Source organism: Scyliorhinus canicula, chromosome 5 (assembly GCF_902713615.1).
Source record: "Scyliorhinus canicula chromosome 5, sScyCan1.1, whole genome shotgun sequence".
Classification (NCBI taxonomy): Eukaryota; Metazoa; Chordata; class Chondrichthyes; order Carcharhiniformes; family Scyliorhinidae; genus Scyliorhinus; species Scyliorhinus canicula.
In genome coordinates, this window is record NC_052150.1 from 179,984,435 (window position 1) to 180,006,881 (window position 22,447).

The 22,447-nt window shown below is 43.8% G+C and overlaps 2 protein-coding genes across 15 annotated transcripts in view; one reads left to right on the top strand and one right to left on the bottom strand.

Annotated features, from left to right (window-relative positions):
• Positions 1–11,736, top strand: part of pdss1 (prenyl (decaprenyl) diphosphate synthase, subunit 1) — a 46,834-nt gene extending 35,098 nt beyond the window's left edge. For 4 of the 6 annotated variants that reach the window (XM_038798179.1, XM_038798177.1, XM_038798180.1 and 1 more), the window contains 2 exons: positions 4,196–4,276; positions 11,282–11,736. In XM_038798179.1, the coding sequence (XP_038654107.1) occupies positions 4,196–4,276; positions 11,282–11,422 (222 nt within the window). In that variant the 3' untranslated portion in view covers positions 11,423–11,736. Of the gene's footprint in view, positions 1–3,811; positions 4,105–4,195; positions 4,277–11,281 lie in introns of all 6 variants that reach the window. The other 2 variants (XR_005460773.1, XM_038798178.1) reach the window with 2 other exon arrangements.
• The window catches only part of abi1a (abl-interactor 1a), a 142,733-nt gene continuing 131,927 nt past the window's right edge, over positions 11,642–22,447 (bottom strand). For 4 of the 9 annotated variants that reach the window (XM_038798172.1, XM_038798168.1, XM_038798170.1 and 1 more), the window contains 3 exons: positions 22,353–22,439; positions 20,551–20,736; positions 11,642–13,176 (listed from right to left, as the gene is read on the bottom strand). In XM_038798172.1, coding sequence (XP_038654100.1) covers positions 13,001–13,176; positions 20,551–20,736; positions 22,353–22,439 — 449 coding nt within the window. In that variant the 3' untranslated portion in view covers positions 11,642–13,000. Of the gene's footprint in view, positions 13,177–20,550; positions 20,745–22,285; positions 22,440–22,447 lie in introns of all 9 variants that reach the window. The other 5 variants (XM_038798174.1, XM_038798173.1, XM_038798175.1 and 2 more) reach the window with 2 other exon arrangements.

A 22,447-nucleotide genomic window follows, 5' to 3' on the forward strand; every position in this document is an offset into this window, starting at 1 on the left:
GTGAGGTGAGAGTGACTGCCCTTGACATCTAGGCATCAAGGAGCCCTACCAATACTGGAGTCAATGGGAATCCGAAAACACTCCACTGGTTGGAGTCATACCTAGCACAAAGGAAGATTTTTTTTTTTTTTTTTTATAAATGTTTTTATTCAGTTTTCGTATTTTATATTGAACAAATTACAAATTGTTAGGAGAGAGAAAAAAAAAACAAACAAAAACAAACACGCAAAAATTAACACACATATTTACAGGTAAGCATCTTCGTAGTAGTAACTGCGCCCCCCCCCCCCCCCCCCCCCCCCTCAACATGTTTATTTAGCTTGGTTTTGGGCCTTAGCTAGCCATCGAACCCCCGTAACGAACCTGTAGCCCCCCCCCCCCTCCCGCTACCTTCCCCCGACTATTCTTCCTCTTGTACATTGGCCACAAATAGGTCCCGGAACAGTTGCATGAATGGCTCCCACGTTCTGTGGAAGCCGTCGTCCGACCCTCGGATGGCAAATTTGATTTTCTCCATTTGGAGAGATTCCGAGAGGTCGGACAGCCAGTCCGCAGCTCTGGGCGGTGCTGCTGACCGCCAGCCAAACAGGATTCTACGGCGGGCGATCAGGGAGGCAAAGGCAAGGGCATCCGCCCTCCTCCCCAGGAATAGATCTGGCTGTTCTGAAACCCCGAAGACCGCCACTATCGGGCATGGCTCCACCCTCACTCCCACCACTTTGGACATTACCTCGAAGAAGGCTGTCCAGTACTCCACGAGTCTGGGGCAGGACCAGAACATGTGGGCGTGGTTGGCCGGGCCTCTTTGGCACCGTTCACATCTGTCTTCCACCTCCGGGAAGAACCTACTCATACGGGTTCTTGTTAAGTGGGCTCTATGTACCACTTTTAGTTGCGTCAGGCTGAGCCTTGCGCACGTGGAGGTGGAGTTGACCCTATGCAGTGCTTCGCTCCAGAGTCCCCACCCGATCTCCATCCCCAGGTCGTCCTCCCATTTCCTCCTTGTTGCGTCCAGTACGGTGTCGTCCCTATCTACCAGTCGGTCATACATGTCACTACAGTTCCCTTTCTCTAGGATACTTGCGTCCAGTAGGTCTTCCAGTAGTGTCTGTCGTGGCGGTTGTGGGTACGTCCTTGTCTCCTTTCGTAGGAAGTTTTTGAGCTGCAGGTACCGTAGCTCGTTCCCCCCAGCTAGCTGAAATTTCTCTGTCAGTTCGTCCAGTGTTGCGATCCTGTCGTCCGTGTACAGGTCCCTGACTGTCAGTGTCCCCCCGTCCTGCCTCCACCTTTTGAAGGTGGCGTCGGTCAGTGCTGGTTTGAACCTATGGTTGTTGCAGATGGGAGCCCTGTTCGACATTTTGGTCAGGCCAAGTTGCTGCCGCAGTTGGTTCCAGGATTGGAGGGTGGCTGTCACCACTGGGCTGCTGGAGTGTTTTTTGGGTGGGGATGGGAGTGCTGCCGTGGCGAGGGCCCGGAGGGAGGTTCCCATGCAGGAGGCCTCCTCCGCACGCACCCACTCAGCTTCTGGCTCCTGGATCCATCCCCTTACTCGCTCGGCTGTTGCTGCCCAGTGGTAGAGTTGTAGATTCGGGAGGGCTAACCCTCCCCTGGTTTTTGTTTTTTGTAAGACCTTCTTTGGGATCCTAGCATTTTTACCCCCCCATACGAACGCCATGATGAGTTTGTCCAGCGCTTTGAAAAAGGCCTTGGGGATGTAGATCGGAATGGATCTAAACAGGAAGAGGAACCTGGGCAGTACGTTCATTTTGATCGTCTGAACTCTCCCCGCGAGGGAGAGCGGGAGTGTGTTCCATCTTTGCAGGTCCTTTTTAACTTCCTCCGTCAGGCTGGTGAGGTTCCATTTGTGGATCCCTTTCCAGTCATGGGCTATTTGGATCCCCAGGTAGCGGAATTTATGTCGGGCTTGTTTGAACGGCAGCCCCTTTAGTGCTGCCCCCCCCCCCCCCCCTTGCGGGTGTAATGGGAAGATCTCACTTTTGCTCATGTTGAGTTTGTAGCCCGAGAAGGCTCCAAACTCTTTCAGGAGCGCGATGATCCCGTCCATGCTGCTTTGTGGGTCCGAGATATAGAGGAGCAGATCATCCGCATAGAGTGAGACTCTGTGCTCTCTACCTCCCCTTCGGATCCCCCTCCAATTTTTTGCTGCCCTGAGCGCGATTGCTAGCGGTTCGATTGCTAGTGCGAACAGCAGCGGGGACAGTGGGCATCCTTGTCTGGTGCCCCTGTGCAGCTGGAAGTATTGGGAGTTGGTATTGTTGGTCTGTACACTCGCCATGGGAGCGTTGTACAGGAGCTTTACCCAAGCGGTGAACCCTGTTCCAAGCCCGAACCGCTCCAGTACCTCTATGAGGTATTAGCACAAAGGAAGATGGTTGTGGTTGTTGGAGGTCATCTCAGTGCTGGGACACCACTGCAGGAGTTCCTCAGGATAGTGTCCTAGGCCCAACCATCATCTTCAGCCACTTCATCAATGACCTTTCTTCCAGCATAATGTCAGATGTGGGGATGTTTGATAATTTGATTATTACCTGCTGATTTTATAGCACCATTCGCAACTCCTCAGACACTGAAGCAGACCACCACGTGCAAATGCAACAAGGTTTGGGCGGACAAATGACAAGTAACATTGCCTGCCACTTGCGTGGCGTGAATGACCATCTCCAACAATAAGAGAATCAAACCATCGTCCCTTGACATTCAATGGCATTACCAGCACTGAATCCTCCACCATCAACATCCTGGGGGTTACCATTGACCAGAAATTGAACTGGACTAGCTAGACAAATACTGTGGCTACAAGAGCAGTTCAGAGGCTCAATAGTCTGGCGAGTAACTCTCCACCTGATTTCCCCAAAGCCTGTCCACCACCTACAAAGCACAAATCAGGAGTGATGGAATTGCTTGCATGATTGCAGCTCCAACAACACAGGAAGCTCAACACCATACAGGCAAAGCAACCCATTTGATTGGCAGCCCTTCCACAACTATTCACTCCCTCCTCCACTGACACACAGTAGCAGGAGTGTCGACCATCTACAAGATGCACTCCAGAAACTCACCAAAGCTCCTTGGGCAACACCTTCCAAGCATACATCCACTACCATCTAGAAGGACAAGGACTGCAGATGATTGAGAACACCACAACCTGGAAGTTCACCTCCAAGTCACTCACCATCCTGACATGGAAATATATCACTGTTCCTCCTTCCACTACTGCTGAGTCAAAATCCTGGAACTCCCTCCCCAATACCACATTGGGTGTGCCTGCACTAGCTGGACTCAATGGTTCAAGAAGGCAACTCCCCATCACCTTCAATTAGGGATGGGCAACAAATGCTGGCCTAGCCAGGTGGAGGATGGAATTCTGCAGTGAGTAACTCATTCCCTGACTTCCTTGTCACCAAGGTACACATCATGGCATAATCTCCAGTGGTCCCTGGTTAAAGGAGAAATTGTTGAGTGATTGTCTTTAAGTGACATCAGGAAGCACTTAATTTATAAAAGGGGAGTAAAAAAAACTGGAATAACCTCAAACCTTTTGAGCACTGAAATTAATTGAAATTTAAGGCCAAGATTGATTGAATGAGGATTTCAAGGGATGTGAATTATTTGGATAAATGGAGTTGGGGTACAGATCAGCTGAGATGCAATTGTTGATTTTAGGCATCTCCGTCTTACAGGTTTCTTGCGTACAATTGGAATCTCTAAACTCTACTGAATTATAATAAACCTACACCTAGGTCAAAACACATTTCTAGATTCCAATCATGTCTAGATTTTGTGCTTTCAGGAATTTGATATGCAGCAAAGATTTATGTTCACCACAAAGATGCACAACTAACCCTTGTTAATCAGCAAGCCTCAGCCTCATTAACCTAATTAAAGCCTTGGAGTGGATCTCGGGCGGCGAGTTATATTGCAGCAGGTATTGAAGACCTACCACACACTCGCAGTCCCAGTAATCTAAACTGCTAGCAAAAGAACGGTTGAAAGCCTCCCATAATCTGTGCCAAATCTCATTCTTCAAAGATTTAATACTCTCCATCTGCCATCATGACAACATTAGATACCGGGGTCAAACAGGTAATATTCAGTGTAGTGCAAATTATATATTTAGGTTAGTGTGAATGGAACCAAATAATGCTTAAATGTTGCACTTAAATTTCCCATTTAGTTTCCAGAATTACATACCCTGATAATGAGACGCTTCAGTGCGGATGGTGATGTAGATCAGGCCTGGCAATATGTACAACAGGTAAGAAAGCTACAACAGGTAAGAAAGCAGCAAAACACTAAAACAGTTAGGGCGCGATTCTCCGCTGCCCACGACGGGTCGGAGAATAGCGGGAGGGTGTCCCCGACATTTTTCACGCCCTCCCGCTATTCTCCCCCCACCACGGCCGCCCCACGACACGAATCGCTGCTCGCCGTTTTTTACGGCGAACAGCGATTCTCCCCAGGCTGATGGGCCGAGTTCCCAGGCCTTTACGGCTGTTTTTACGGCAGCAAACACACCTGCTTGCTGCCGTCGTAAAAACGGCCGCAACATACCCGTTCTGGGCATCGATCGCGGGCAGTGCGTCCTCTTTCTCCCTCCGCCGCCCCGTAGGATCAGTCCGCGGGGCGGCTGAGGGAGATGACGGCCCCGCGCATGCGCGGGTTGGAGCCGTCCAACCCGCGCATGCGCGGCTGACGTCATCGTGTGCGTCAGCCGGCTTGGTGCGCAGACTTAGCGACGGTCGCTAAGGCCGCGATGCCGTGCTTCATGGGGCCCCGCTGCTAGCCCTGCCCGGGGGGGGGGGGGGGAGAATCTGGTCCCGGGAGGGGGTGCGGAGGCTGCCGTGAAACACGGCCAGTTTCACGGCAGCCTTTACGACTCCCCGCATTTGCGGAGAATCACGCCCTTCGTGTCTGAATGTGGGTTATATTGACATGGCTACATGTATTGCCCAGTAGTTAATTGCTCTCCTGAATAATTAGTTTGTGATGGTGCTTCCACCATTGCATCAGAGAATTCTAGGATATTGGCCCATAAAGGATGCAAAAATTCTCTGTTCAAATCAGCATCGAATAATTTGAGGAGGGGGGGGGGAAGAGAGGAGGAAAGAGAGGATTTAAAAAAAAAAAAATCTTTATTCAAATTTTCACAAAAGAAAACAATAACAGAAAATTCTAAGAACAAAACAAAAAAAAACAGAACCCCCCCCCCCCCCCGTAAATACAAAAGAGAAACAATAAATTAACGCCTGTCTTTGGCAAAAAAACAGATATTCAACCCAAAACAAAAACAGAGACAACCCCCCCCTCCGGGTTGCTGCTGCTGCTGACCTTTTGTTTTTACCGTTCTGCCAGGAGATCTAGGAATGGTTGCCATCTCCTGAAAAACCCCTGCACTGACCCCCCTTAGGGCAAATTTCACCCTCTCCAATTTAATAAACCTCGCCATATCGTTGACCCAGGCCTCGACGCTTGGGTGCCTCGCATCCTTCCGCTGAAGAAGAATCCACCGCCGGGCTACTAGGGACGCAAAGGCCAGAACACCGGCCTCTTTCGCCTCCTGCACTCCCGGCTCCACTGCAACCCCAGATATTGTGAGTCCCCAGCCTGGATTGACCCTGCATCCTACCACCCTCGATACCGTCCTTGCTACACTCTTCCAACATTCCCCTAGTGCTGGGCATGCCCAGAACATGTGGACATGGTTTGCTGAGCTCCCTGAGCACCTAATACACCTTCCTCGGTCCCAAAAAACCGGCTCATCCTTGTCCCGGTTATATGTTATATGAGCCCTGTGCAGTACCTTAAACTGTATGAGGCTAAGCCTTGCACACAGAGGAGTTCACCCTTGCTAGGGCATCCGCCCACGTCCCCTCCTCAATCTCCTCACCCAGCTCCTCCTCCCATTTATCTTTCAGCTCATCCACCGAGGCCTCGTCTACCTCCTGCATCACCTGGTACACTTCCGAGATCCTCCCCTCTCCAACCCATACCCCCGAGAGCACCCTGTCCTGGACCCCACGCGGCGGCAGCAGGGGGAACCCCGCCACCTGCCAAACGCCCTTACTTGCATGTACCTAAAGGTGTTCCCCGGGGGGAGCCTGAACTTCCCTTCCAGCTCACCCAGGCTCGCAAACTTCCCGTCTATGAACAGGTCCCCAAACCTCCTGACACCTGCCCTGTGCCAACTCAGGAACCCGCCATCAATTCTCCCTGGAACAAACTGGTGGTTCCCCCGTATCGGGGACCCCATCGAGGCCTCCACCTCCCCCTGTGCTGTCTCCATTGCCCGCAAATCTTGAGGGTAGCTGCCACCACCGGGCTCGTGGTATACCTCGTTGGAGGGAGCGGCAGCGGCGCCGTTGCCAGCGCTTCCAGGCTCGTACCCACACAGGATGCCATCTCCAGCCTCTTCCACGCCGCCCCCTCCCCGTCCATTACCCACCATCGCTGCGTTGGCAGCCCAATAATACCCAGAGAGGTTAGGCAATGCCAGCCCCCCCCCCCCCATCCCTACCCCGCTCCAAGAACACCCGTCTCACCCTTGGAGTCCCGTGTGCCCACACAAACCCCGTAATGCTCCTGTTAACCCGCCTGAAAAAGGCCTTCGGGATAAGGATGGGGAGGCACTGGAACAGAAACCTAGGGAGCACCGTCCTCTTGACTGACTGCACCCTACCTGCCAAAGACAGCGGCAGCATGTCCCACCTCTTAAACTCCTCCTCCATTTGCTCCACCAGCCTTGAGGTTTAGCTTATGCAAGGCCCCCCAGCTCCTGGCCATCTGAACCCCCCCCCCCCAATGTACCCGAAGCTCCTGAAAGAGGAGTTAAAGACTATTCAGTGCTTTAATCCTTCGCTCTAATGAATAATGCTGCATTACGAAGTGGTATAATTTTCGATACAAAAGCAGGAAATACTGGACAATCTCGGGTCTAGGTGTACAGGTCCACAGGTCACTGAAAGGGGCAACACAGGTGGAGAAGGTAGTCAAGAAGGCATACGGCATGCTTGCCCTCATTGGCCAGGGCATTGAGTATAAAAATTGGCAAGTCATGTTGCAGTTGTATAGAACCTTAGTTAGGCCACACTTGGGGAGTATAGTGTGCATTCTGGTCGCCACACTACCAGAAGGATGTGGAGGCTTTAGAAAGGGTGCAGAAGAGATTTACCAGGATGTTGCCTGGTATGGAGGGCATTAGCTATGAAGAGGTTGAATAAATTGTTCTCACTGGAACGACGAGAGGATAAGGTGCAATCTGATAGAGGGCTAAAAAATTATGAGGAGCATAGACAGAGTGGATAGTCAGACTTTTTCTCAGGCTAAAGGGATCAATTACCAGGGGGCATAGTTTTAAGGTGCGAGGGGCAAGGTTTAGAGATGGACGAGGCAATTTTTTTTTTTTTTAAACACAGGGTAGTGGGTGCCTGGAACTTGCTGCCGGAGGAGGTGGTAGAAGCAGGGACGATAGTGACATTCATGGGGCATCTTGACAAATACATGAATAGGATGGGAATAGAGGGATACGGACCCATAGAAGATTTTAGTTTAGACAGGCGGCATGGTCGGTGCAGGCTTGGAGGGCCAAAGGGCCTGTTCCTGTGCTGTACTTTTTTTTTATCTGACAGCATCTGCGGAGAGAAAATAGAGCCAACTTTTGAGTCTGGATGACTGTCTAGTCATCAAGCTAGAGTGAGCTGGAAATGGGGGGCATAGAGCTGGATAGGGGGCCAGCGACAGGTGGAGATAGACAAAGATGATGAGGACAGAAGACAAAAGGAGTGTAAAGGCGGTGATGAAGGGTGCTGATAGTGGCACACATTAAAATATGTGAATGGCTGAACAAAGTTGAGCAATGTGTAAAAGGGTAACCTACTGAGATTATCTAGTATTTAGTTTTTTGTTTCAGCTTCCAGCATCCACAGTAATTTGCTTCTAAACATTTAATGTCACAAGTAGGCTTACATTAATGTATTGTCCACACTTCCTTAAGTACCATGTTGTCCTGTGCTGACAATTTAGTGACGAGCTGACCTGTTAATCTTCATTCTGTCCCTTCGTGTTGCTAACTATATAGCATCCATTAGTTGTAGACCAGTCTTTCCATCTTTGTAGTTAGAATGGTAGCCTGCTGACCTAGGTTCTTCCAATTTCTCATGAACACTTCTCCAGAATCTGACCAAACCAGTGCTGCTCATCATTTCCATCTTTAATTCACACTACATCTGGGCAGCTGCTTAGCAGTGGCTTCTCTGGTGTTCTCCAATACACTCAACCTGCCATTATCATGAATCAACATAATCCATGTAGTCAGTAATGGCATCCACCTGCCATTGACAAAGAACAGCTGCATAACCTAATCATCCATCCTTGATTTCTTTAAATTTATTTTTTAAAAAAGTACCCAATTAATTTTTTCCAATTAAGGGGCAATTTAGCATGTTCAATCCACCTACCTTGCACATCTTTGGGTTGTGGGGGCGAAACCCACGCAAACACGGGGAGAATGTGCAAACTCCACACGGCCAGTGACCCAGAGCCGGGATCGAACCTGGGACCTCAGCGCCGTGAGACTGCAGTGCTAACCCACTGAGCCACCGTGCTGCCATCCTTGATTTCTTAACCTGCAGTGAATGATCCAAAAATTAGTAAAGCAGTAGATCAATGTGCCACTTGTTCACCCGTGAATGGGCAGCACGGTAGTAGGAGTTAGCACTATTGCTTCACAGCGCCAGGGTCCCACGTTCGATTCACAGCTTGGGTCACAGTCTATGTCTGCATGGGTTTCCTCTAGGTGCTCCAGTTTCCCCCCACAAGTCCTGAAAGATGTACTGTTAGTAATTTGGATGTTTACCCAAACAGGCGTCTGAGTGTGGAGACTCATTGCAGTGTTAATGTTAGCCTACTTGTAAAGATTATTGAAAAACTTGAGTCATAGATCACAGAAAAGGCCCTTCAGCCCAACGCATCTGTACCAGACAGAAACAATCAGCTAACTATTCTAATCCCATTTTACAGCACTTGCCTCAAAGAGCCCTGTATTTGATCACAAGTGTACATCTAAATACTTAAATGTTAAGAGGCTCTCTGCCTTCACCACCCTTTCAGGCAGCAAGTTCAATGAAGGTCTCTGCCTCAACCACCGTTTCAGGCAGCAAGTTCCAAACTCCATCCACTCTGGGTTAGGTTTTTCCCCTCATCCCCTCAATTTAAACCTATGCCCCCATGTCATTCATCCATCCATCAAGAGGAAATGTTTCTTCCTGCCTACTCTATGCCCCTCTGTTTTATACATCTCAATCATATCTCCCCTCAGTCTCCTCTGCTCCAAGGAAAACAATCCAAGTCTATCCAATCTCTCTTACTAACTAACTTGCCAGCCCAAGCAACATCCTAGTAAATCTCCTCTCTACCCTTTTCCAGTGCCACCACATTCCGCTGATGTGGATTTCAGAACTGCACACAATACTCTAGCTGTAGCCTAACCAACGTTTCATACAGTTCCAGCTTAACTTCCCTACTCTTAAGCTCTATGACACAGTTAATAATGGCAAGTATACCATGTGCCTTAACCACTATATCCACCTGCTCTGCTACCTTGAGGGACCAGTGTACGTACACACCAAGTTCCCTCTGATCCTTAGTGCTTCCCAGGGTCCTGCAATTTATCATGTATTCCCTTCCACGTTTGCCCTGCCCAAGTAACCTCACACTTATCTGGATTGAATTCCATTTGCCACTGATCTGCCCATCTGACTATACCCTCCTCACTATTTACCACCCTGCCAATTTTCATATCATCCACAAACTTACTATCAACTCTCCTGTATTCAGATTTATATAAACCACAAACAGCAAGGGCATCACCAATGATCCCTGCAGGACCCCACTGGACACTGGCTTCCAATCAGAAAACAACCATCACCCTCTGCTTCCCGCCGCTCAGCCAATTTTGTATCTAATTTGCCAAATTTCCTTGGATCCCACAGGCTCTTATCTTCACTATCAGCCCCCATGTGGGACCTTTATCAGTCCAATAGACTACATCAAATGCAGTTCCCTCATCTACACTCCTGATCACTGAACACAATAATCAAACACTTTAATTACTTCACCCGTTTAATGTTCAATACTCGTGAATGCAGGCTTCATCTCTGCCATCTAGCCTTAAAATTAGTTTCAGTAGCATTCTGGTGGAATCAGTGCTGCAACACTTCTAATGCCTAATGTATGCTTCATCAGGACCTTTCTCCCCATGACTGATTGCACCAATTATTCCGACCTTCACCCAGGTTGCCTCCAATTGTGCTGATTTTACCCAGCAGTCTGGTAGCATTACAAAGACCCTCCCTTGTCTGAAATTTAGGTCTAATCATACTGGCTCTGATTATTTAATCTATCACTGACCATCAGTGACATGGTTGGACATAGAGTCCAATGGCATTGATCTGGATAATGTTCAGCTTTGAATATTGTAGCAGCATCTATCCAGGCAAGTGGTTCTAGCAAGTGTCACAATCAAATGATAGGTGTAATCAATAAGAGCAAGTTCAAGCAGCTGCTGTCCAGTTTAGCAAGGTGGTAATTATACAAATCATTATCTTTGAGGAGATTTGCAGCCTGTGGGTAACTGTTAGCTATTAAGTACAAGACAGCGAACATGAGGACCAAGCACAGTTGGAGCCGAACTGAGCTTGGTTTTAAGTCTCAAGTCCAGCACTAAATTATTAAATTCTTTCATTATTTGCAAGGATGCAATTTGAGTCAGCCTTAGTAAAGAATCATAGCAAACTTCAGTTTATGAATTATTTTAAGAACATTTAAAAATTTAGGGTTATTTAACATCAACTTGAATAGATCCCCTTAAATTTTTTCCAATTAAGGGGCAATTTAGTGTGACTAACCCACCTAGCTTGCACATTTTTAGGTTGAGGGAGCAAAACCCACACAAACACAGGGAGAATGTGCAAACTCCACACGGACAGTGACCCAGAGCCGGGATCGAACCTGGGACCTCTGCGCCGTGAAGCAGCAGGGCTAACCCACTGCACCACCGTGCTGCCCTTCGATCCCCTCAAACTTTGTCAGGTAAGGCTATGAAGCAGGAAACTGTTTAAACCAGCTCAGTCTGCTGGTATCACCTATAGTTTTTATTTTCCACTGATTTTAATGGAAGGTTGATCAAGCTTATATGCCAATTCTTGAATCAGGTTACTGCACATAACCTGGTTTGGTCAGTTAAACATTTTATGTTTTCCTCTAGAGTGACGGTGTTCAGCAAACGTGCTATCTTGCACATCAATACTGTCAGGAAGCCATTCGACAGATCTCGATGCTACATCCTTCACCAGAAAGAGACGCCTTGATTCAACTTGCAGAAATTGTATTAACACGGAACAAGTGAGAGTTAAAGTCTTCCACTTCAGGCAACAATTGTGACTGCCAACAAATACTTCAAACAACTTTCAACTTTGAATTCTTGAAACGCGTTAAAGGCAGGACATCAGTGGGAATTTTGTTTACATTTTGGACTACTAACCATGTACATAAAGCCTACACTAAGAAAATACATGACCATTGTACAAGTACATTTATGAAAGAATCTTGCAGTCCATATGAAGTAACTTTTTATATACTGAGAATGATTTATTATAAAAGGCTGTACATACAATTGTAACAGGTTATATACAAATTAAAGGAATGCATTTTCAATTTTAACAGTTGAAGAAAATGAAGTCACAATGTTAAAGCTTCTTACAATCATAAGGCAGAAGTTAATAAGAAAACCTCTTACATGTATGGCCTCCATAATGTCTCTTCAAAGTGGACATTTTTAAAAACAAATTTACTTGTACATAATTTTGCTAAATCAGCACAGCTTCCAGAACAAGAATAGAAAAATGTGGTACAAGAAAGTTTAGCAATCCTCCAGGAAACTGCATTTATTGCCTCCCCTACGCCCTTTAGTACCAGGACAAAATATGCCCGTTGCTGCTCTATTTTCAAATCGGAATAAGATAGTTTCTTGGTTTCTTATTAGCTTCAACACTTGGAAGCATGAATCGCAAACAATTGAACTGAACATAGGAGAAACACAGCTGAACACTGATTCTATGGAGATTGGGGCTGTTTGGCCTGGAATTGCTGTATTAAATACATATGAATTTAGTACTAACCCCTTGAAACAAATTATACTGTTGTCTTCCAAAGCAAATAGGGAAGCATAAATGATAAGGCCTGAGCCACAAGATATATCGAAAGTAAAATCTGTTCAAGAAACTGACTTTGTACAGTAGAATTGTCTGTATCTAGTATAGAACATAGCTAATAAATCATAAGGTGTTAACGGGATTAATATTCTAATGGTTAGTAAATGATTTAATAAAATTTACCAGCACTATACAAAGCCAATGATCCAGACAAGTTCCACTGTACAAATGAACTGACAACATAGCAGACTACACTTTGGTTCACTTTGTGACTACAGATGATTTTTTCATTATGTAAATTTAATCCATATAAAATGTTTAACCTGTTAAGTACAAATCAACAACATGTACTCTGATTAGAAGACACCCAAGCCTCATCCACAAATGTTCTTTAGACTCATGTGACCGTTCATGAGATTACAAATCAGTGAATGCTCACAGATTAACTGAAAATTACAACATATTGGAAGCATTTTAGGTTAAAAATGGATTGGCTACAATACATTTGTGTATTTTATGCATGCTATCAACAAGCACTATTTGTATTTTAGGAATGACCAATAAGTCTTAAGAAAATTTGACCAGCACTTGCATTTTTATTGTGCCAGTCTAAACTTTGTTGTATTTTCAGTCTTACTGTGTCAGTTTCCATGCTGAACGCAAAAGTAATGGCACCCTTGAAAACCTAGAAATCCTCCCCCAATTAACCCACATCCCAAAATGCTTAGACTGGCCAATGATTAAAGAGCGCTTGAAGAAGCCATTTGTTTGCTTCAATCCGCATAGTGCATGATGGGTTCCACATAATTTCCAGGAAACAAACCAGTAACTCCATTGATGACCCCTTCATACCAGCCATCATCATTCTTCTTTATAACATAAATGATTGAACCCTCCATGAAGGACAACTCATCTTCTTTATCCTTTGAGTAGTCATATATTGCCACAACTGTTGAAAAAGCATAGCAGGAGATGACATTCAGGTTGTCTTCTGCGCAACCACCATCTTAAACCCAATAGCATATTAAAAGTGATGGAAAAGATTTAAAAGCAGTTGCCAGCACAATACAAAACAACCTTTAAATAGAAGTCAGCCCAATCAATTACAGTAACCAAAACTTGTAACTGCTTTAGCGATGGACTCTTGCCTGTTTACAACTGAAATCAGAATCCCCTTACTGGATGCAGAATTAACATTCAAATACATGTACAATTGTCCATAACACCCACAGTTCAAATTTTAAGATGTTCATCATTGGGCACAGCAAGAAGTCTTACAACACCAGGTTAAAGTCCAACAAGTTTGTTTGGAATCACTAGCTTTCGGAGTGCAGATCCTTCATCAGGTAAAGGAGCTGTGCTCTTAAAGCTAGTAATTCCAAACAAACCTATTGGACTTTAACCTGGTGTTGTAAGACTTCTTACTGTGCCCATCCCAATCCAACGCCAGCATCTCCACATCATCTGGGGTGTTTGGTAGAGTTTGTGGATACATGGGTGACTGCTGTTGAGGCTAATCTGCACCCACATGGTTCTGCTACAAATAGGGCAGGACATCACATGATTGAGTTTTGGATAACTTGCTGTTTCAGGATTTCTTGTTCAAGAGTTTCCTGACTCCCAATATGTGCTCACTTTCAAAAGAGGATGTAGTGCTTTATTTGATTGTTCTGGGTTCAGCAACCTGAGCAAGTTTATCTCAGGACTTCAAGTTGAGATCAAAACTCTTAAGACCTTCCATGGCCTTTGACAGCCATGAGAGCACATCCCAAACTCAAGCTCTTCATAAATGATTGTTCAAGCATCGGGCACTGACCAGATAACCAGCCCAACTTATGTTTGGCATGCCAGATCAGGGTGTCTGGTATTTTGTCCTGCTATGTGATCTTGAAGAGCTTCCAAGGCAGCTCAAGTGAAAAAGGCTGAGCTTCTTGAAGTGATGAATATGTAGAGCAGTGTGAGCAGGTCTATTGCATATGGATTTGCAGTTTTGTAAGCAGTCTTACTCCTTGTTCCAATTATGGCATGGCTTGGGTATCAAAGCTGTCGCCATCAATCCAGATTTAACAAGTTACTATTTTAGGAGAAGACAGAAGGACAAAAACAAACATTGGAACACTGAACCCACAACATTCCAAATGAAAGGAAACTAAAAACGTAAGCAAAGAGAAAAACTAAAAATAAAATGGTTTAAAATATATGCAGAGATGGGACATTATATGCGGAGATGGGAAATGATACAGAAACTGAAATACTCTATAAAACTGAAATCCACTCAGGCTTCCAAAAAATTCTGTTGGTTACTTTTGACCTGAACATAGTCCAAAGCCACACAGAACAAGAGACCATAAAAGTTACATATTGTATGCCAGAGTCCAGCATCTACAGATACTAACAGCGTTCTATGTTTTCAAAATTACAATGCAGAAAGTCATATTTGTCTGCCATTTTTTCAACTGCAGCCATGCAGGCTAATTCTATTGCCCTAGGTATTTTTATAACTTTCTTTTCAAAGACCTAATGAGTTCCATTTTAATTGTCCCAACCTCTTGTCAATTTGTGCTAAAGCATTCTTTGTCTTAATGATCTTTTACAACAAAAACCCAACTTACTTATTTGTTCTCCAAGAGCCCCGTTTTGCTAACCAGCAGAACAATTACTGGTTACCCTGAAAACCTTGCTAAATTTTGGAAGCTAAAGATTCCTTGAAGAAAATGCCATTCTTTCAGAAATACAATCTCACTTTTGGCACACTTGTTTTTGGCATAATTCTTATGAAATTTCAGTTCTAAAATGTCACAGAACTGCACAAAATACTTAGTCACATATTTTCTTATAAATCATCTCATTAGTCTTTACAGTTATATCTCAAATCCCTTAAGTATCTGCACCCCTATATTTAAAAAAAATCCAATTAAGGGGCAATTTAGCGTGGCCAGTCCACCTACACTGCACATCTTTTGGTTGTGGGGGGGTGAAACCCACGCAGACACGGGAGAATGTGTAAAGGACCAGGACTGGGATCAAACTGCGATCCTCAGCGCAGTGAGGCAGCAGTGCTAACCACCATGCCACCCTGCACTCCATTTTCTGCTACTCCAAACAGTTACGATATAAATCTATATTGAATGGTATATCCTATCAATTTGCCCACACTGCTAAACAATATAAATCTTGCAATTTGCCATGATCCTTAAAAGAGCTTTAATATTGTACAAATCATTCAAATAGAAAGGCAAAATACAAAAGGTTTTGGGATATCCTCGCTGCCCTTCATTTTTAAGCTTTTTCCACAATATAGCTAATCTTCAATTAGCAATTGCATTTGTTTTCTTACATAAATGGTGCCTTATCAAATATCTTCAGAATATTTATAGGTACTCATAAAAGGAATATAATGGATGTTGCATCAGTACTAGAGATACTACAAGAAAACTTAAAGCACATCCAATTTTATGACTAGATTAACTACCTTTGAGAAAGGGTCATCTGGACATGAAACATTAGCTCTTTTCTCTCCCTACAGATGCTGCCAGAGCTGCTGAGATTTTCCATCCAGCATTTTCTCTTTGGTTTCAGATTCCAGCATCCGCAGTAATTTGCCTTTATAACTATATAGCTCAGTAGTCCAAAATGCTTGAGGTAACCTCTTAAGTTAACCTGCCTTAAGTGAGTAGTTTGAAAGTAGGTTTATTCATGGTTTCAAACCAAGCTGTTGGGAGATTTCACTACATGAAGGATCTGGCGAGTCTGATGCAATTCTCAAGACCAGACCCTCATTCAGCCTGGGACATTGGAACCAGTTCCGGGAGAGGTGGGATCAGTACAAACTGGACAGGTTACACCTGGGCAGGACCGGATGTCCGAGGGGGTGTATTTGCTAGAATGGCTGGGGACAGTTTAAACTAAAATGGCAGGGGGTTGGGAACCTAGGCAAGGAGTCAGAGAAGGGGGAAATCAAGGACAAAAACAAAATAAAGTGGAATATGAAAAGGGATAGGCATAGAACCAAGGACCAGATTCAAACAGGACCACAGTGAAAAATTGTGGGAACGGGACATGTTAAAATGACAAGCCTAAAAGCTTTGTGCCTTAACACACAGAGCATTCACAATGAAGTGGATGAATTAACCTCACAGATAGATGTCAACAGATATGATATAGTCAGGATTGCGGAGACATAGCTGCAGAGTGACCTGGGATGGGAACTGAACATCCAGGGATATTCAGTATTTAGGAAGGACAGGCGAAAAGGCAGTTGGTTTGCATTGCTGGTCAAAGAGGAAATTAACGCAATGGTGAGGAAAGCTATTAGCTCCGACAATGTGGAATCTGCATGGGTAGAGCTGAGAAGCACCAAGGGGCAAAAAAAAACATTAGATGGAGTTGTATTTAGACACCCAAAATTCAGTGGAGATGTTGCAAATGGTATTAAACAGGAAATTAGAGATGCTTGCGAGAAAGGAACATCTGTAAAGATGAGTGGTTTTGATCTGCATATATATTGGGCAAATCAAATTTGTCACAAAGCCATAGAGGAGGAATTCCTAGAGTGTACATGGGATGGTTTTCTGGACTAATACATTGATGACCCAACTAGAGAACAGGCGATCCTAGACTGGGTACTGGGCAATGAGAAAGGAACCATTGGCAATCTAGCTATGCGAGACCCCTTGGGGATGAGCAACCACAGCATGATAGAAATGATCAAGATAATAATTATAATAATCTTTATTGTCACAAGTAGGTTTACATTAACACTGCAACAAAGTTACTGTGAAAAGCCCCTAGTCGTCACATTCTAGCACCTGTTCGGGTACGCCGAGGGAGAATTCAGAATGTCCAAATTACCTAACAAGCACGTCTTTCGGGACTTGTGGGAGGAAAGCGGAGCACAGAGGAAACACACGCAGACACAGGAAGGATTGCAGACTTTACAGACAGTGATCCGGGAATCGAACCTGGGACCCTGGCGCTGTGAAGCAACAGTGATACCGTACAGATGGAGAATGACATAGTTGATTGAGACGAGGGTCCTGAATTTTAGGAAAGGAAACTACAACGCTATGAGGTGCGAGTTGGCTATGATAGATTGGGAAACGTTATTGAAAGGAGTGACAGTGGATAGGCAATGGCAAACATTCAAGAGCGCATAGGTGAACTGCAACAACGGTTTATTCTTGTCTGGCACAAAAGTAGAATGGAAAAGGTGGCCAAACTATGGCTTACACGGGATAGTATTAGATCCAAGAAAGAAGCATACAAATGTAGCAGTTTAGAATTCAGCAATGAGGACCATGGGGGAGATGAAGCCTGCAGGTGAACATAAAAACTAACTGCAAAAGATTCTATAGGTATGTGAAGAGAAAAAGATGGAAGACAAATGCAGGTCCCTTACAGTCAGAAACAGGAGAATTTATAAATGGGGAACAAAGAAATGACAGACCAACTAACAAAATACTTTCGGTTCCGTCTTCACAAAAGAGGATATAAATGAAAAATCAGAAATGTTGGGGAACACAGGCTTTAGTGAAAGGGAGGAGCTCAAAATTAGCAGAGAAATGGTGTTAGGAAAATTGATGGTATTAAAAGGCAATAAATCTCCAGGGCCTGATAATCTACATCCCAGAGCACTTAAGTGGCCCACGAAATAGTGGATACACTGGTGGTCATTTTCCAGGATTCTATAGACTCTGGAACAATTCCTACAGATTGGAGGTAGCTAATGTAACCCCACTTTTTAAAAAGGGAGGCAGAGAGAAAACAGGGAATTATAAACCTGTCGTCGGTTGTGGGAAAAATTCTACAATCCATTATCAAAGATTCTATAGCAGAGCACTTGGAAGACAGTGGAAGCATTAGACAGAGTCAGCATGGATAGATCAAAGGGAAATCAAGCTTGACAAATCTACCGGAATTATTTGAGATGCAACTGTAGAGTTGATGAAGGGGAGCCAGTGGATATGACTTATTTGGACTTTCAGAAGGCTTCTGACAAAGTCACACATCAGAGATTAGCATGTAAAATTAAAGCGTATGGGATTAAGGGTAGTGTCTTCAGGTGGATATAAAACTGGGATAAAGACAGGAAATAAAGGAGTAAATGAAATGAATTGAATGAAAATCTAGATGGGGGAACTAAAAGTAATATCTCCAAATTTGCAGATGACAAATCTGGGTGGGAGGTTGAGCTGAGGAGGAATCAGAGAAACTTCAGTGGGATTTGGACATATTGAGTAAGTAGTCAAAGGAATGGCAGATGCAGTACAATTTTGATAAATGCGGTTCTCCGCTTTTGGTAGCAAACACAGGAAGGCAGATTGTCTGAATGGCCATAAATTAGTAGCAAAACCAGGAAGGCAGATTATTATCTGAATAGCCATAAATTAGGAGAGGGGAATGTATAACGAGACCTGGGTGCTCTCATACACCAGTCGCTGAAGGTAAGCATGCAGACAATAAAGGCAGCAAATGGTATGTTGGCCTTCATAGCGAGAGGATTAGGGTGCAGGAGCAGGGATGTCTTGTTGCAATTATACAGGACCTTGGGGAGGCCACACCTGGAATAGTGTGTGCAGGTTTGGTCTCCTTATCTGAGAAAGGATGTTCTTGCTATAGAGGGAGCGCAGAGAAGTTTGATTCCTGGGATGGCAGGACTGACGCACGAGGAGAAATTGAGTTGGTTAGGATTACATTCACTAGTGTTCAGAAGAACGAGGGAGGGGAAATCTCATAGAAACCTTTAAAATTCTAACAGGATTAGATAGGACAGATGCAAAAAGGATGTTCAGGGTGGTGGGGGTGTCCAGAACCAGGGGTCACAGTCTGAGGATATGGTGTAGACCATTTAAGACAGAGATGAGGAGATATTTCTTCACCCAGAGAGTGGTGATCCTGTGGAATTCAGTACCACAGAAAGCAGTTGAGACCAAAACATTGCATGCTTTCAAGAAGCAGTTAGATATAGCACTCGGGCAGAGGGCAGCAAACAGTATTGGGGAAAGGTGGAATCAGGCTATTGAGTTGGATGATCAGTAATGATCATCATAGAGGGGATGTCATAGAGACTTAAGATTTTAATGGGACTAGACAGGGTAGATGTAGAGAAGGTGTTCCCAATGATGGGTGTGTCCAGAACCAGGGGTCACAGTCTGAGGATTCAGGGTAAACCATTTCAGACAGATATAAGGAGACATTTCTTCACGTAAAGAGTTGTGAGTCTGTGGAATTCATTACCACAGGAAGTAGTTGATGCTGAAACTTTGAATATATTTAAGAGGCAGCTGAATATAGCATTTGGGGAGAATGGGATCAAAGGCTATGGGGAGAAAGCAGGATTAGGTTATTGACTTAGATGATCAGCCATGATCGTGATGAATGGCGGAACAGGCTCGAAAGACCAAAAGGCCTCCTCATTCTCCTATCTTCTATGTATCTATGTATGACCGAGCAGGCTCAAAGGGCCGAATAGCTGTCTCCTGCTCCTATTTTCTATGTTTCTGTGTTCCATTCTGCTGCTGCTGGTCCAGCTTTTTAATGCAACAGCCACTCTTTTGAAGAATACAGATTCAAGTTTCAGTATTCCGAGCTATTCTTCTGTCCTATTTATCAAGGTCAAAAATGGCAAAGATGTGCTTAAGAAATCTCAGTACATAAAAACAGGGTATTTAGCACAAGCTTACAGTATTCTCAACAAGCCACAAATTGGTCCACAATTTAAAAAAGTTTTTGTCAAAGATATTCTAGCCACACTTTAGACATTTACTTTTTAAAAACACATTCTTTTGTGATCTTGTATTTGTGCCTTCAGATGATCATTTCATTAATCATTGGAAACAATCTATCGCTATTCACACTATTACATAATCTTGATCTCCATCCCAGAAAACCGTCAGATGACGGCCCAAAGAAACATTGAGCTGGAAGGGTCACAATTGAACCCCTCGCTCATGAGCTCCAATCCTCTGATAAAAATCATTCTTAAAAAACTGTTATTGTTTCAATCTGGCAACCTTGAAATCAAAAATATATTTACTCCCAACTTCAGTTTAAATAGGTTAGTCAAATAGACAGATTTTTTTCCCTTTCCTAATGGTGATATAGCCCCTTTGATGGCCAATCCTTCACAGGCCATGTGGCACTTTGAGCTGTTGGAACGCGAGCATGGAATCCGGGACTGAAGGGTGACAGTTGGAACCAGGGCACAGTTAGGAGTACACCCACAGTTGTGCTGTTGAAACACTTGTTCTTCTTGATCAATATATCCTTTAATTCATTATTTGCTACATCAGTTATTACATTTCTCAATAAGTCAACCTTTTACCTTTTTCAAGATAAATCTTTGGTGCCCAGTGAGGATCTGAATCAGCATATGGGTCATTGTATTGCACGACTGCTGCTTCTTCATCTTCATAGTCCACAGGGGGTGGGGGAGGTGGAGGTGGGGATTCATCAAACATGGGTAAATCATCTGGTGGTGGTGGTGGTGGGGGGGTTGGACTATCAGCAACTGTAACAGTTTGCAAATTTTAATACAAGTTAAATATCATTTAGTAAAAATAAATAACTTTAGACAATAAATATTCAACTCAATTAATTTCACATGCATTTTGTATTGCAGGCTTTGAAAAGAAACCATGCAGATAGACTGAATATATAGAGGAGTTTTCAGACCATGCTGAGCCAAGTTAGTCATAATTTCTATTGATGAAATGAAAAATTTGCACATAGATGCTTGCATATCCAACTGCCTCAATTAAATACCAAGTTTCCTTAATTGGGAGATAATTAGATGCATGTTATTTCAGCCTGTAGTAAAATAAAAATATTTTTCAGAGCTTGCTTAAATTTCAAGTTATCCTGCAGGATCCAAAATAAAACTGCGCAAAATGAAATTTAATTTTTGAAAGTGGTGTTATAACAACTAATTCACAACACATTTTTGTATTAATCTACATTGGTACAGAAGAGCTGAAATTAGATAATTCATCGCAAGAAAAATGTATTCTGTAATGGAAGTAAAGGTACTTTAACTTAGAAATCTACTGTATTTTGTATTCACTAAGAAAATGCACCTCTGAACGTGTACACAAATTTAAAAGTTGTCATTTACAATGGAGTCCAGAACTCCCAAAACTACTTGGATAAATCTTTTTTTATAAGGAAGCTGACAATATTGCTGGAAGTGTTGGAAGTAGACAATTTTGGATTTATTTGTACCATGTAAGATTGGGCATCTTCATACAAATTACATCCAAATGTTGCAGCTTTCAAAACGTCTTTCCTGACATGCTCATGTAGAATTTCAGCTGTTACTAGGAGTAAATGAATGGCTTACCATTTGAATGAAGTTCAAGAATCATTAAGTACAATCAACACTATCCAGCAGGTGGCAACTTTGCATTCCTAGATTTTAATACATTGGGACTGGCACACAACTTTATAAAGATAAAACCTTCAAAAGAGAACAGTCTTTGCACAAATGCAGAAACAATGCAGCAGGATTAACATGAGGATTATATTAATCCACCCTTCTAAAACGTGCACAAAATGACAAATGAAATGGTTTCCAGATATTAGATATGCAATATGCAGAACAGTCCACCTGAATGCCAGGTTACAGTTAATTAAGTTAGCATTCCACGGCAAAAAAAATCACAAAGGACAATTCTTGAAACAACCAGGTTTTATAAATAATAGTTGCATATCCAACTTGTCAAATAATATTACACCTGAGCTTTACTGTTCTTCATACATGCAAACAAGTATTGATCTGAATATTACGCATAGACGTTTATTCAGTTTATTAGTTTGAAAAATCCAATTAAAATTAGAGGACATAAAAACAGGCGAAGAATAGTTTGTTCTGAGATCCCAGTGAACCAAATAACACCTGACTTTAAAACTAGGATACCAAAATGAGAATAAGAACTGAATATTGCATGTCAATAAGTGATGAAAGTCACATTTAGCGACAGACAAGCACACAGCCAGTGATGCACTGTACAATGACAGCAGCAGTAGAGAAATCTCCGAAACAAGTATGTGAAAATGTCAATCATGCAGACTTCTCTGTCCTTAAGTGGGTAAAGAAATGGATGCATCTACTCAGCTGTAGGAACTTACTGTTTTCTTGCACCCTGGCCACGAAGCCTGTGAGAGGTATCTGTGGAGTCAGTTGAGGCATAGGGGGAGGAGGTGGAGCTAGGGATGCTGGCATA